This window comes from Dermochelys coriacea, chromosome 10 (assembly GCF_009764565.3).
Source record: "Dermochelys coriacea isolate rDerCor1 chromosome 10, rDerCor1.pri.v4, whole genome shotgun sequence".
Lineage (NCBI taxonomy): Eukaryota > Metazoa > Chordata > Testudines > Dermochelyidae > Dermochelys > Dermochelys coriacea.
The window spans coordinates 35,809,933-35,825,661 of record NC_050077.1 but is presented as its reverse complement, the minus strand read 5'-3'; the positions used below and the strand labels follow the sequence as shown (position 1 = coordinate 35,825,661).

At 56.5% G+C, this 15,729-nt stretch overlaps 1 protein-coding gene across 5 annotated transcripts in view; it reads right to left on the bottom strand.

Moving 5' to 3' along the window:
* Positions 1-948: 948 nt before the first annotated feature.
* Positions 949-15,729, bottom strand: part of CAPN15 (calpain 15) — a 100,003-nt gene continuing 85,222 nt past the window's right edge. For all 5 annotated transcript variants that reach the window (XM_043493578.1, XM_043493577.1, XM_038420248.2 and 2 more), the window contains 9 exons: positions 15,082-15,265; positions 12,196-12,419; positions 10,853-10,978; positions 9,555-9,707; positions 7,690-7,851; positions 6,563-6,792; positions 5,598-5,743; positions 4,678-4,856; positions 949-4,300 (listed from right to left, as the gene is read on the bottom strand). In XM_043493578.1, the coding sequence (XP_043349513.1) occupies positions 4,123-4,300; positions 4,678-4,856; positions 5,598-5,743; positions 6,563-6,792; positions 7,690-7,851; positions 9,555-9,707; positions 10,853-10,978; positions 12,196-12,419; positions 15,082-15,265 (1,582 nt within the window). In that variant the 3' untranslated portion in view covers positions 949-4,122. The remainder of the gene's footprint in view (positions 4,301-4,677; positions 4,857-5,597; positions 5,744-6,562; positions 6,793-7,689; positions 7,852-9,554; positions 9,708-10,852; positions 10,979-12,195; positions 12,420-15,081; positions 15,266-15,729) is intronic.

Below are 15,729 nucleotides of genomic sequence, written 5' to 3'. Positions count from 1 at the left end.
TACCCTCTAGTGGACAGAATTAGCACTGCTGCACAGGCCTTATACTACTAGCTACCAGGAATTCTCTCTCAGCTCAGGGCAGGATGGATCCAAATTCAGTCCTTTTTGTTGCAGTGAGGCTTCGAGTGACAACGGGGTGCAGCACAGTTATAATACCACATAACATTTATGTCCTGCCACCTCTCTAGGGCCCACAGCTCTTTATAAAGGTTTCATTATTCCCATTATACAGATTGGGAAACTGGCACAGAGCGAGGCAGGCTCTTCCCCAAGGTCACCCAGAGAGCCAGGAATAGAACCCGCCTCTCCTGCTTCTCAGGTCAGCACCATACCCACCCAGCCACATCACCTCCTACATACTGTGCCATCCCAGCAGGCCATGGATTTGTTAACTAAAATTCAGAATTCAAAGGATTTGGAAAATTTGAGGAAGAACCACCATAAAATTGGTGAATTGTAGGAACTGTCACAACAACTCAGACAAAGGTTCCATCTACACCAGCATTCAGTCGCAGTACCAGCTGCTTTAGAGGAAGATAGAAGAAACCTTGCAGTAGCAGTTATGGGATAACAAACTCTCAGGGAAAGTTTCCTCTTGACCCCCATTAGGGAGAGGTTGACTTGTGCCCTGAAGCATGAGTGTTTATATTTCCTCCCCAAACTCTTGTTTAGTTTTTAATGTTTACTATAACAGTTCTAGATACTCATGTTATCCCTAGACGTGTCCAGTCCATCTTTGAATCTTGCTAGGTTCTTGGCCTCTGTAACATCTTGTGGCAATGAATTCCACTGGATAACTGTGTGCAGCATGAAGTCATTTCCTCTTAGTTTTGAACTTTCAATTTCATTGTTCTTGTATGAAACATAGAGAACCTGCTTCCCAGCGTGGGCTTCTAAGTGTATGACTGAAAATGATCTACACAAATAACAACAAAATAAACGAGGGGCTTAATTAAAAAACAAAACTTTATTTGGTCCATTGGAACCTGAGTTTGAAAACCACCCATGGATAATTCGTATCATACAGGGATTACAGATCTGATTTACAATTGATAAAATAGCCTGTGTTTTGTAAGAGCTGGACAGTATTTACAGGGTTAAAAATATTCACAGCTCAGAGAGAGAAAAAACGAGAGAGAGAGAAAGAGAGAGAAGAAAAGGACAGAATCATCCAAAGAAGGAAAGGAAAGAACAAAACATATCGTTCGACGAATAAAAACTACAAATAACAGAGCTTGGCTCAGCTGCTCCCTGCCGTTGGGGGGCCAGCAGGGTCTGAGAGGCCGTGCACACGAAGGGGCAATATCCCTCACAGCAGAGATCCCCCATTCCCACCCCCCTCCTTCCCAGGGAGCACAGTGCAGATCATAAAAACAGAAGGGAGGAGAGAATTGTCCCACGCTCACAGCCTGGAAGGGAAACCTGGGGTCAAAATAAGCCTTGGCATTGCCAACCCCCTCGGTGCCCAGCAGAACGCCAGCCTTCCCCCAGTCTGAGTCTCTACAGCACAGCTGATCTCTCAGGGGTGAGATGCTGCTCACAGGGGACAGCCTGGCAAGCTACCTGTGCAGGCCTCACAATAGCACACATCTCTGCTGGAGAATCTGAACCCGGAGCGCACCGGGGGCCTAACTGCCTAGGGACTGAGTGCCTGTTTCAGGATCTCAGAAAACCATCATGTTAATAAGGGCAGGTAAATGAAACGGGCGGCTCCAGGGCTGAGCTAGAGCTGATTCCATCTGAGCATCACTCCCCCCTCGCTAAAAACACAGAACATTTCCCAGGAGCCTTTGGGGGAAGATTAGTGCAAAGCTTAAAACCAGAGTTAAAACCGCCCTGGGATTTTCATGTCAAAGGGCCTGCTATGGGAGAGAGGTTTCACTGAGCTGGGGGAGTCGCGCTCTGCACAAAGCCGAGTGGACTCATCTGCCGTAGGACCTGGCTAGCTCAGAATCCCACATACAGAGGTGGCAGCATGGGGGTCTTGGGCCCACCACACTAATCAGCCATGAGCATGGATCTCCTGCTAGCACCCAGTGGCACCAGTGGCTGCACTGTCACTCCCATGACACCCCATGCCAATGCCCTCCAACAGGCCCCACGACATCAACTGCACAAGGCGTTTGCTGCGGTTCCAGACTCACTGCCTCTGCTCTGGACGTGACCCTCACCCCCTGCTCCCTCTGCCCTGAAAACCCACAAGGTGCCTGGGCAGAACCCCCTCCCTACCAGCAGCTTTGGGACCCCTGCAGAGTGGGGTATTTGGGGGCAGGGATTCCCTGACTAAGCTAGTTGGGGTTTGATTGGCCGTTTAAAGCAATGATCATTTAAAAAAAGAAAAGTCAGTGCATGGCAAAACTGTCAAACAATGGGGGAAGGGCGTGAGTCTGCTCAACCCCCAGCCTGTGTCCAAGCCCCAGTGCTGGCTGGTGTACCCACTACGCTGTACCCACCCCATACACTGACAGCCCTGGAAAATCCCTGCTCCAGCTGCGCCTTTCACCTGGGCCCAGCAATGTGCTGCACTGAACCATCAGTTGAGTTCAATTTTTTGTGCAGCGGCAGCTCCATTGGCTTCCCTGGTGCAGAGCAGGCCAGGATCAGGCCAGACAGCCTGTAGTTGGGCCGTTTCTTTGGCTGGCCTCCCTGCGCGCCTGCACCAGCCCTCCCAAAGCTGGGACAGTGGTGCCACGGGTCGAGAGGCGCACTGGGGAAGGCTGGACTGTCAGTGCCAGGGGACAGTTCTCCAGCACAGCTCATGGCTTCTCTCCTAACACTGCTCCCCACGGCCAGTACTGCATAGTACACGTGTGTTCCTCGCACACACTGAGCACGGGCTCTGGGAGGGGGCTGGAATCCCACACATGCCCCGTGTCTCATAACGCAGAGAAGAAAAGGGACATTTCACTCCATTTTGGTAAAAGACGCTTTGTAAAACGTTAACAGCTGCTTTTCAGAAGAAATCACTGCCCCCCTCCCAGGGGAAAAAGCAGCTCTGAGCAGCCTCGTTCTGCCCGCTGCAGGAGGGGGCTGCCCGCAAACACTGTTCTTTGCCCTGGTGAAATATGGGCAAACATCCCCCTGCAAGCCATGGGACAAAAAACTACTTGTCCCAGAAACCTCTGGTGCATAAGGCTTTACCCAGAGCTGGTTTGGGGGGCTCAGAGATCAGAGATGGGATCACTGGCCAGGAACTTTTACCAGATTTGTGGGTCATGTAAATTCCCAGCCTGATCTTCCTCTCCCTGATCTTTGCCATCAGCCTCCTGTGAAGCCACTGGCATGAGATGCAGCTGGAGGCAGAGATGCCAGTGCCCCAGGCCAGGCCGGGCGGAGGCGATTCCATGCACCCATGGCCATTTAAAGCAGCAGCACCTTCCCGACAGCCCATGCGAGCCCACTTCACCTGGGCTGGCCCCCTGGCTTGCTCTGTCCTTGCCAGGAGCTCGGTCTCACACTAGCTCTCAATTCTCTTTGGCTGGCAAACAGCCGACAGGAGGGCAAGGCAGGGCCTGAGGCCGGCTACACCGGGCCCCACCAGCTTGCTGCAGCCATGCTTCCACAGCGTCCAGGTGGGCGATCCTGGAGCCGGGCCCCGCGGTACTAGGCGGGCAGCAGGGAGCGCACACAGATGGACAGATGTCAGTCAGAGGTATATTGTTTTTTGCAGCATCAGGTGCCTGATGCTAGTGGAGGGAGCAGAGTCCTGAGTGGCCATAGGGTTAGGAAGGAACCTGCCTCCCTGCCCCCGTTCTCCTCCCCCAGCCTGGCCAAGGCTCCCGGCTGCCCTGGCGATTGGTGGCCATTCCTCCAGACCAAGCGCATGCGCTGGAGGGGCGGGGGAAGGGCCAGGATCCTGAGACTGCCCCCGCCCCGGCTGGCTCCCTGTAAAGTGCATGCGTTGGCGGACGGGGGTTGTGCGGAGGCAGGGAGGGGAGCGGGGGGGGGGGGGGGAAGGATCCCCAGCCCTGAGGGAAAGGCGCTTGGCGGGATGCTGTGGCACTGCCCCCTGGTGGCTCAGCACCACCGGGTCGGGAAGCAGCCCGAAGCAGCCGGGGCCAGGGCCTTGGTTAAAGCAAGAAGGCGGAAGCAGGAGAGGGGCAGGGAGGGCTGGGCTGGTTGTCATAGCGGCCGGGGCCTGTGCAGCCCCGCCACTTCAGGGGTGAGCAGTGGGTTGTGGGTCCCTTTCGTTGACATCCAGTCATTGAGGAAGGCCTGGGCGGCTTTGCGGTGCGCTAGGCGGTGGGTGATGGAGAAGCCGGCATTGCCTTCCAGCTGAGAGAGGATCACCAGCACCTGTCTGCAGGGGGAGAGTGATCAGTGTGGGTGCGGCCGGAGCCTGCTCTCTACCCATGGGTGCAGCTGCTGAGAGACACATGCTCCTACGTGGGGCTCCCTCATGGCAGGGCCTTGTTAGGGCCACAGGGCTCAGGGGCTCGGCCAACAGCTAGGCTCCCTCGGCAGCCCCTTTCTTAGAGGCGCTCTGTGGTTGGGCTGGAGGCGCCGGGTTCCCTCACCAGCCCCTGCCTCATGGGGGTCTCTGTGATCAGGCTGGCGGCACCAGATCTCCTCGCCAGGCCATGCCCTGGGGGGGAGGGGTCTCTCAGTCTGGCCCGGCATTGCAGGCCCTGTCATATGGCAGCCTCATTTCTGGCATTCCCCGGGGTGTCCCCTCACCTGTGCAGCGGTGGCACGCTGTCCTGGGTTTTCAGGCTGCCCCGCGTGGACACCACATTGAAGCTGTCCGTGCAGTCGCACTGGACGTGCAGGTAGGACTTGGGGTGCCGGTTCTCCACCACCACGATCAGCCCTGCCCAGCCATGCGTCAAGTAGTAGCAGGTCATCCCCTCGCGGCCCTGCCAGGACAACCAGCAGGGTCAGACGGGCAGGCCCCTCCCGGGCAGGCCCCTCCCAGCCCCCGCGCCAGAGCCACAGAGTCAGTGCCCACCGTCACAACAGGAACCCAGCCAACCAGAGGAAGCTGCTGGCCTCTCCTGCTCACTCCAAGCCATCCAAGGCACCTGCCCTCACTATGCATCACCAGTATTTTCCCACCTCAGCACCCAGGGGAGGGAGGGATGATCCTGCAGGCACAGGGATGCCCTGTATCCCCATCCCCTGCCCCCCCTGCTCTCCAGGGACCGAGCCCATTCACACCCCATGCACCCCAAGCAGGGTACCTGTGGGATTTGCCAGCCAGGTACTGCCCTCCCATCAGCCCACCCTACCCACCTGGCAGGGAAACCTGGCCCCCAGAGGTCAGGGCACACGACTGAGCTGAGCCAGGCTCCCTGTGGGAGAGGGACGGAGAACCTGCAGCAAAGAGGAGACCCCTCTAGCCACAAGCAAGAGCCACCAGTCCGCCCCCGGGGGGGTGTCTCCATAGCCAGCAGCAGTGGTGAGCTAGGTATGAGCGGGCAGAGTGCCAGCCGGAGCTGCAACATCCACCCAGCTATTCGTAGTGCGCTAGCTCCAGCCCCGCTAGCGCACATCCCTCTCCCAGGGCAGGGAGGTTGCAGCACAGACGGACCTGGGGCAGCCCGTGTGTACTGACCCGTCAGCCAGCAGCTTGGGACTCAGCTGGGTCCCGCACCCACCTCGTGCCGCTCGCCCTTGTTCTCGGTCAGCAGGATGATGGCGTCGGCCAGCGTGGTGGGCTGCGCCTCGACCTGCTCCACCATCACCAGGCGGGAGCTGTAGATGGCCAGGATGTAGCTGGAGCTGTCAGCGGGGGGGCTGGAGGCTGGGGAGAAAAAGATGTCTTCAATGAGGGGGCGCACCAGGCCCTCCAGCCCCCACCATACTGCCCGTGCTTCCCCACTCGTCCAGCTCCTCCATCAGATTCCAGTTCAGCTCCTGCTGCTTGGGACAGGACGCTGCCCAGGGCACCCTGTTCCCTTCACCAGCACCTCATCAAGCTCCACTGACATCACAGCTCCCTTGGGACAGGCCTTGGTCACCCCCGGACAGGGGAAACCGAGGCACAGAGCGGCGGTATTACTGGCCCAAGTCACATAGTGCCTGGAACAAGACCCAGGAGTTTGGATTCCCAAAGACAGGGATTCTTGAGTTAGTCTGCAGTGATTGGAGGTGACTCACTAGCCAACTGGTGGCATGGCTGGCTCTGGGGGAGCTCCTAGGAGGGCCAGTCTAGCAGGCAGAGCTGGCATTGGGCACTCGGCCAGGCAGAGGGAACTCTGTGCCTGCAGGTAGCAGGCTGGGGAAGGGCTGGGTGGGCTGTGCTGATGGTGGCCCTCTTTCCCCTGTGAGATCACAGGAGATCGCCTGTGTGTCATGAAACGGAGATGGGGCGCAGTCCTGGAGAGCCAAGGACCTGGACTCTCGCCAAGCTGCCTTCCCTCTCCCACCCACCCACCCCACAGCCCCTCAGGGCAAGCTGCAGGGACATGCCCAGCCAATGGGGAAAGCCAGGGGGAGATACCACTGCCCCCCGCCAGCAGCACAGGAGCGAGGTGACAGTACAACCGGCCCCACAGCCCCTCCCTGCAGGGCACGCTCAGTGGGCTGGTGTGCTGAGCTGGGAGCGCACCGGGGGCCTCACCCTGGCCAGAGGACGTGCCCGGCAGCGGGGCATTCCAGTGGTTGAAGGCACAGCACACGACAGCATACTCGCCCGGCTCCAGCATGACGTCGCAGTTCACAAATTTTTTCACCGCCCGCTTGCTGTGGGCCACCAGCCGGCCCAGGTTCAGCTTGTTTCCGCTGGTGAAGGTGGCACGGAACACCATGATGCACAGGTCCAGCAAGTGGCTGTCCACCATGTCGGAGCGCCTTCTCGGGGGGGGGATGGGGCGGGGAGGAAAGAAGTCAGGACTGCGCCAGCCATGTCCCTGCCCACCCCGGATGGGAAGGCTCTAACCGGGGGATACGGCTTTACTGCCAAGGTGAGCCGTGCTGCCGTGAGCAGGACAGGCGAGCGGAGCAGATCCACCAGCTGGGCCTGGGGAAAGCATGGCAGGAGCATTCCCTAGCAGCAGCATGAGTGCTTTGCAGGCATAGCTCTGTCATACAGAGTAGGGATACAGGGGTAAGTGTGTACCCAAGAAAGGCTTTCCATGCTGACCTGGGCGCCCTTTGCCTGACACAAACCCCTCCTGCTTGCACCCAGCTCAGGCAGAGGGAGACACATCCTGGGTGCTGGTATCAGCGGATTACAATAAAACCCCAGGCAGATCTTGGTGATCTTTCCCCTTCATGTGTCTACTGCACCGAGTCTGTGCTTTACACTCGCCGCCGGCAGATGGGGCAGAGAGCTTCCTGCCAGGCCCTGTTCTCATCCGCAGTAAGCAGCACCAAGGCATTGCAGCAGAGCCACCTCCGAGGCCAGTCCCAGGAGGGAGGATCCAGACAATTCCCAGCCCAGGCTGCTTTGGGCAGTCAGGGAATAACAACAGCTGGCCTGTTGCCAGCACCAGTCGAACAAGGATCCCAAAATGCTTTTCATGTGTTAATGGCAGGACAGGATTATTATCCCCATTTACAGAGGGGAAACTGAGGCCCAGAGCATGGCAGTGGCTTGCCCATGGTCACCCAGGGGCGAGGGGCAGAGCTGAGAATGGAATCCCAGACTCCTGGCTCCCAGACTTGTTCCCCCCTGCACTGCTTGTCTGAACTGGATCCAAGGCATTGCTCCTTGCCCAAGTGCCACACCTGGTTTCCCTGCCTCACCTGCTGCCCTCCTGGAAGAGGGCGAACTCCAGCGCAGCACGCTCCAGCACCGTCAGCGAGGTCACCGTCACGGGTCCGCTGGCCTTGTTGGGGAAGGTGCCCTGCACCCGAACCTCATGCCAGTCTGAGTGGAGCTTGCAGATATCCACCGAGTCAAAGTATCTGCCAGGAGCGGGGCCAAAGCCAACGTCAGTCCCAGGCAACGGTAGCCATGGCTGCGCTGGGGCTTGCAAACCCAGGCTGCACCAAGGCCTTGGTGAGTGGATCCAGCCCCACCCTACCCACCGCTGGGCAACAGAGCGCCTCCAAGGAGGATGCAGATGGCTACCCACGGACAGGAGCCGCACTGCGGGTGGGTCAGGGCAGTGCGACCCACATCCTCTGCAATGGAGGGGGGCTTCCCAGCGAGCAGAGGCTGGGCCAGACTTGTCCCTGCCAGCACACCCCCACGCTCAGCCTCTCTCCTTGCACGGCTCCCAGGCTGGAACCCGAGCCCAATGGGGTGGCCCTGGGTGGCGGTGCTGCCCAGCAGGGGGTGCTACAGGGACTGCCCCGGAGATCTGGCACAGGCTCCCCAGCCCCTGGTGTTCCCAGTGGAAGAGGCAAGGAGCGGGTGGGAAAGAGGGAGGAAGGAGCAGAAATAAAGGAGAGCAGTACTGGGGGGGTGGGAATTAAATGGCTCTTCCCCAAACAAGTGCAGGCCCCGCCCCCATGCCCAGGGGCCTCAAAGGACTTTGAGGGGCTAGAGGCATATTAGGAGAGGATTCCTCCTTCAGGACACGGCACCGGCACGCTGACCACCACTAGGTGGCGCCAAAGCACCAGGCTTGGCAAGGGACAGGTGATGTGGGCACAGCCCAGCCAGCGCTGCACCCGACCCTGCCAGCCCTGCCCCTGTGGCCCTGAAGGCCCACAAACAACCAGGCGCTCGCATTTAAGTCTCCTCTAAGGTGGTGCACACCACTGGCCTGGGCCCACGAATTGCCAGTAGCACATCCAGCAGGACCTCCTCATCCCAACACTGGCCAGGTCTGACCCTGCATCACATACTGGACCCACTGGGATCGCGGGTGGGAGTCAACACAGACACCTGCCACAGTGGCCGACCCGCTGCACTGCCCTGGCCAGAGGGGCTAACGAGGACTGCCTTAGCTAAGATACCTCCCTCATTTACTGCAGACTCCTAATGGGGCATTTTAATACAGTCTGTGTATCTGTCCATGTTTGACCTCGTGCCCAACTACCCCATACTTATGAGCTTCAGCCCCAGGCTGCCATGGGAACCCAGAGGTCCTCTCCACAGGCTCCAGGCTTGCCTTGCTGTGGAGTACATGGGAGTCCAGGAGCAGGGCAGGACTCAGGCCTCAGGATTTCTCCAGAGCCGTGTCCTGTCCCAAGTGACGGCTTCCCCCATGCCCCTCAGGAAGCTCGGAGAGAGCTCAGGAGCAGCCAGTTTTTTCCTGACTTAGGGGCTAAATTTTCCCTTTTGTAATTTCATTCCATTTACCCTCCTCCTTCCCTTTGAGCCACCTCCCTCACCCCAGGTATTTACCCAATGCAAACCTCGGTACCCTCCCATCCCCAGCTGCCACTCAGCCAAGCTCTGCCTAGCTTGGCTTTTTTTGAAGCTGGACTCTCAGTCCAGGTGGCAGCAGAGTCTGATCTGAGCCCAGGGATGTTGGGATCTGGGGCTCTCGCTAGATTCAGTCCCAGGGGAAGGCAGGACAGACCTGGTGGGGGAGCTGCCCAGCTCCTGTCCTATAACCGATAATGATGAGGCCAGGAATTCGGAGCCCAGCAGGGCGAGGGGGACCCAGTGCAGCCCCCAGGTGTTGGCACACGGGGAGCCCCCTGCTCGGCTTTACCTGATGAAGTCGCCGTACTCCATCCAGAAGACGCCCTCGCTACTCCCATGGGGCATCAGATCATGACGCAAGTGCACCGGCCAGTGGGGCCACTCATCGGACCAGCTGCCATTCCAGGAGAAGCGGCCCCAGGGGTTCCGGAGCCGCAGCAGCCTGATGGGACAGAGGAAACAGCCCCCAGAATCACAGCAGTGCCAGGCGAAGGGTATAGCTACTGCGCTCATCAGCTACAACCCACTAGACATTTTTTATCTCCCGAGACTTTTCCCCCATCCCCAAGGGTGAGCCAGCAAAAAAAGGCAACTTCCTGTCCTCAGTCTGCCAATGCAGCTAGATCCTAAACCGCTGCCACTATCCCAGCCCTGGGCTCCCGGCACAACTCTGCCCTGCCAGTGCAGCTCAGTCCAAACCCACAGCCCCCTGCCTGCTATCCCAGCCCTGGGCCCCCCACACCTCCACCAGTGCCCTTCCATCCTGTATCTGCTGCAACCCGAGTACCGTCCTTGAGCTGCACTCAGCAGAGGCCACTTGCACGGCACACCAAGCAGCAGAGTGGTGTGATGTAAGCAAGCCATTAAAGAGATCCCAAACTGAGCCTACTAGGCTAGCTTTGAAAGCAGGCCTCCCATAGCATACCCCTCCCCATCTCTGCCAATGAGGATGAGGAGGTGGCACGGCATATTGCCAGCGCGGGTAGCAGCCCCACCCCAAGGCCTTTGCAGCCTCAGCTGGAGGCTGGCCTGTTTGTACCAGACAGACAGACAAAATCAGGGGGGCAGGTGGGGAACCTCTCTGTGCAGCTCCCTCCACCCTGGCCAGTAAAGATCAGGGACAGCTAGCCCTGCTAGATCAGGGCCACCCAGCATACAGCAGGCAAGGACACTGGTGGTGCTGGCCTACAGCACAGCAGCATCCCAAAGCATAAACCAGTTTGTGTGACACCAAGGGACAGAGCAAGGGATTCTACTGTGGGGACTTGGCCATGTTTGTTATTGGGGTTCCAGGAGTCCCCTTGGGGCCAAGGCCTGCAGGGGGGCCATTCAGCACACATCGCCCCTTAACCCAACACCCCCATCCTCAGCCACATAACACACTCTCTCCCTTTCCCCGGGATTTCAGTTCGGCCCTACACTGACACCACGAACCCAACTAGAGCAAGGCTCTGTCAGTAACCCCTGGGCAGGCGCAGGGGGCTGGCAAAGCCTCAACACTCCAGGCTCTGTGCTGCTGGCCCCGCCCCCCCCCGAGCGCAGAGGGGACTGGCGACACAACACCATGTGCACCATGGCCCGGCTCACCTGCGGCTCTGCACGTCCCGCACGTCCAGTATTGAGTAGGCGTGCCGCGGGCGAAGACCCATGCTCTCATAGGCTGCGTCATCCACCTTCATGTTGCCCCCGCCGCAGGAGGCGCCCATCAGAAACCTGCAATGGGCAGGGAGGAGAACAAAAGAGATTGACGCCATGCCGTGTGGCACTGACAAGGATGGAAGGAGAGGCTGGGAGCTAGCCCTTCCCCTCCACATAAGGACACAGAGCCAGGGACAATCATTCTCTAATCCCAAGAGGAGCTCCCCTGGTTCAGTGACAGGTGGCCCAGTGCCAGCTAGGAGATGGCCCTGCCCACGGCTGCTAGTGCCAGTCACACATTCTGCTCTCAGGAACATTCGCTCTCTATTCATCCCACAGCCAGGCTCTTTGTCCCGAAGCTCCTCAGGTCTCCCCATATTTTGCCCCAGCCTAAGGCCCCATTGGCAATGCCCAGGGCTAGGGCTGCCCGTGCCAGGCATACAGCAAAACAGATTGCAGTCACCCCATGTAGATGGTGCCTGCTGAGACCACTGGTCTGGCACACAGCACTCTGGTCTGCTTGGAGCAGGTTATAGACCATTGCGTGCTGCACTCTAGAGCTTCCACTGGGCACCCCACTTCAGGCGCAGAGAAGCATTGCATGCTGGGCTCTGTAGTCTTTGCAGATGGCATTACACTATTAAAGAAAAGGGCAGACAACGAACTGTGCAGCAGAACCCTGGGCATCGCATATGGTCTGTTTAATGATCCCGGCTGCACCCTCTCCTGTCAGAGAGAAATATCGCCAGTTCCGAGCACTCAACACAACCTGCCATCCAGGACCCTAACTTCCCCTCCCTTATCCCTGCATCTCCCAATGCCCTTCATTGCAGATCCAAATGAACCCTGCCTTCTTCTAGTCTCACAGATCCGGTTTCACTTCTCACTGCAGCAACATTATGCCCCAGTGGGGGAATATGCAAGGATGGGGCCTTAATAATATAGAAGACTGGAAACAAAACTCATGCAAAGCAAAACATCAAATGAATCATCAGGTTAACAATCAGCCATTTAAAACCCACGAAGTCTGGTGATAACTATGGGAAGGAAGTTCATCAAGGTTGGATTTTCTGTAAAATGAAAACGAACAAGGAGAAAGTCACTTCCTAGCACTATGCCCAGGGCTCTGCTGCCAACATTTATCAGGGCTGCCAAGTGGGGCAGGTTGCATCCTGGGTGACACTCTAGCCTCTCTTCTGTGCTCTCTATGAATAAGAGCTGCCACTCTAGCCTCTCTTCTACAACTCTATGCTCCTGACAGCTGAACATGAACCCCTCCCGCCTCATCTTACCCAGCCTCCTTAGAACTCAGCATTTTGGCCCAGATGAGGTCAGTGTCAATGGGCTCCTCGCGAGGGTTAGTGGAGCTGACCTGCAGCATCAGGCTCTCGCAGGGGGCGCCGGTTAGTGTAGCCAGGCCTTCAATGGCTCGCCCTGCCTGGAGGGCAAAGTATGAACCATGCAGCTTGGCCAGAGCCTTCTCAATGAGGGCTACCCACAGCTGCTTCCTCTGGGCCTGGGAAAGGGAGAGAACCAGGGGTTACAACCACATGGAGGCGTGAAGCCAGCTAGACAGAGTCGCACTCACATTCATGCAAGCCAGGACCTTTGTGCGAAAGTTCCCCCTGGTCTCCTTGACCCCACCCTGCAAAGATCACACAGAGGAGGCGCGAGTTATTGAGTGGCTGCCTTTGAATGAATCTTATCTGACCAGCATCTTGTTCCCATGGCATCACTCCCTCAGCCACATCCTGGAGTTGACCCAAGAGGCTGTGAAGACTCTGCCGACAATGTGGTGGAGAGATGTATTTGGACAGGTTTTCAAACGCAGGCTAATGGCCCCACTTTCCAGTAAATCTGGATTTAGGAATGTTTAATAAGAAAAGGGGATTTCAAATGAGTCTTGAATGTCTGGATTCATACCCACTCCCCCCAAAAGCCAGCCCCATGGATTAGGCTGACTACAGAGCACTTGCAGATTGAACCAATTATATTTCGCACAACATAGAGATGAGATTGTTTCAAGGACAAATAGATGACAGCTCAGAGATGTCAGAGACACAACAGCAAACTTCTCTCCCCCGCAGTGCAGGGACAATGGGAAGAAGTAATTAGACAGAGGCTGCTTTGCAGGAGGAGCGTACCCTTAAATTGCTTTGTTATGGTGCTAGGCTGTGGCATTGTTACGCGGATTATATATTCATAAATAAATACAAAGACTGCGTGAATACAACTAGAAATCTGCAAAGGTTCCATCAGCACTAGCCACATGGCACAGCCTGTATGATTGATTGTGCAGCGCCTAGCACAATGAGGTCCTGGTCTATGCCTGGGGCTCCTAGCACTACCACAATACACATAATAAATAATCTTATGGCAGGCGCTTTGTTAGATGAGTGAGGCACTTGGCAAACACACGGCAGCTCCCCACCCCAGGAGCTTACAGCCCATGGAGATAAAAAACAGAGGAGGAGCAGATGACAGCAAAGTGAGGCGATATCTGGCATGTCTCTTGTTGGGGCTAGATGTTAAGTTACACATTTCAAAAAGTAACAGAAAACACCGCCTACATGCAACCTGGCTAAGCTAACGCCGTGCTGCAGGAACTGTGGTAAAGTGCTTTGAGATCAACAGATGAAGCGCACCCTATGATTATCCACATTGCATGACATTTTGCGACTGAAAGGTGAAATTCCAGGAGGAGGTGACTGGGGTGGGATCTTCTGAGATGCGGGAGAAGAATGAAGCTTCTTTGTGATCTATAAAGAAAGCCTGAAAGTGCTTTTGTGTTTTGTTTTTAAAAGTCCCTTCTCCCTGCCCTACAAAAATGTTATTTATCTCTGCTTGAGATCCTATACAAGTGGGCCCTGATGCTGCTCTTCCTTTGACTTTTTAAAACTCAGGCTTTTGGTTCACATTGGTTATCACTTATAAATTCCAACACCTACAAAACATCTAAGAGAAAAATTCCTTTTCTTAAAGATTCAATTCTGCTCCTCCACCCAAGACCAAAAAGTTCAATCCACATGCAAGACCTGCAAGGAAACCTCCAGAAAACTCAGGGAAGGCCCAACTTAATATTTCTAAGGTAAAATAAAAACATACTTTATTTTGAAAATAAATATATAACTATAATTCTTATCTAGCCTTCTCTGTGCTTCATGAGGAGGCACAAGCTGAGCACAGATGTATTTCCCCCCTTTTTAGTTTCCCTTTAATGGTGCCCTGGCTTTCCTATATATCTCTGTGCACTCATGTGGGAGTTGGAACATATGCCTGCAGAAATCCGGCCCACAGTTGTTTTGATTTTGAAATGAATGCTGAGGATTTTCAGAAAGCTGCCAGCCTAGCAGAGACCCACACTGTTTTCTGTGCCCCTGATTTTCTCAAGTCTCTGACACTGAGGCAGTGCGGTTTGTCCGGAGGATTTTCCGGCCTGTGTTTCAGAAAGGACACTTCCAATCTCCTTCATGCAAATGAACCCAGCAAGCAGCCGCTGGGCCTGTCAGACTGGGCAGGGAGAACAGGCAGTGATGTCCCAAAGGGGCCGAGCCTTTTTTAATCAGTCACAATCCAAGCAGATGCCAGCTGAGCATGCCCAGAAGCGATCTGACAATTGCTCAGAGTATATTTATGTGTAACGTCCCCCTCAAACCAAGCAAAGGTTAACGGAGGCAGTCCCCACTGAGAACGGGGCCCTGCCCTGCTTCAAACTGCGGCCCTCTTTTCTCCCATCCCAAGGCTCAAAAACGGCTCATGCTTAAAAAACAGAAGAGTCTGTAAGTGGAGAAGGGAGGAAGGAAACTCAGCAAGTTACATGCATGTGAGGCCCAAGGAGGCTGCAATAGAGACAGCTTGGCAGCCTAACGCAGGCACCGCCTGCAACCACTGTAACAAAGGGAGAAACTCACCCCACAGCAGGCCGTGGAACCGTGACTGTTCCCCATTACCCACTCCACAGCCAACAGCGAGTCACATGGTGGACTGTGATCAGCATCCCCCCAGCCCTGTGATTTTCATCTACATATCCTGGTGGAAGGGGCTATTCGTGCTGCATCACTCTCTGTCCCACCGCAGGCCTGTTAGAGCTCCCCACCAGCTCACCCATGGAACATCAACCCCTCCAGTCGGCCACCCAGTGGCCAATGGTTGCCAAGGCAGGAGGAGGGGGTGCTGACCTGAGAGAAGAGGAGGTAGCCACACTCATCACAGGGCAGCATGTCATCCACCAACACTGTGGTCCACGTGCCGTCTTTGCACAGCCGCACCTGATAGGCTCCCTCTGGGCACATGGTCCGTGTGATCATCACCCTCTCCACCAGCTCTGGCCGCTCCGCCAGCACCGCCAGGGCGCTCAAGAACCTGGGGAGAGACCAGACAAGAGGCCTCAGGAACCGTGCTGGAGGAGGCATGTCTGCAGCATTGGCATGGAGAGATGGCCTTGAACTGAGAGGGGGCACAGGGCCTGGTGGGCGGGGGAAGAGAACATTCACCTTGGGGATAGTCCTGCACCTGCTCTGCAGAGGAGCCAGGAGCTGGCTAGACGTGCCCTCGGATCCCACCAGCCTAGCTGGACCCCTGGAATAGAAAGGTCCCTCCAGTTGGATTCCTGCCTTCTCAGCTGGCTGCAGGACACCCCAGCCCCAGGGTACCTGTGATCTGGCTGGGGTGGGCGAGGTGCCAGCCCAGCCCCGAGAGCTTTGCCAGGGACTCTAGCTGCAGCAGGCTTGGCCCCTGTGCTGTATCATGCCCTGTGGGGCAAGGAGTATTTTGCGCACTGGCCCTGCCCAATGGATTAGCCCTTTTCACACTTTCTGCCTCCAGGA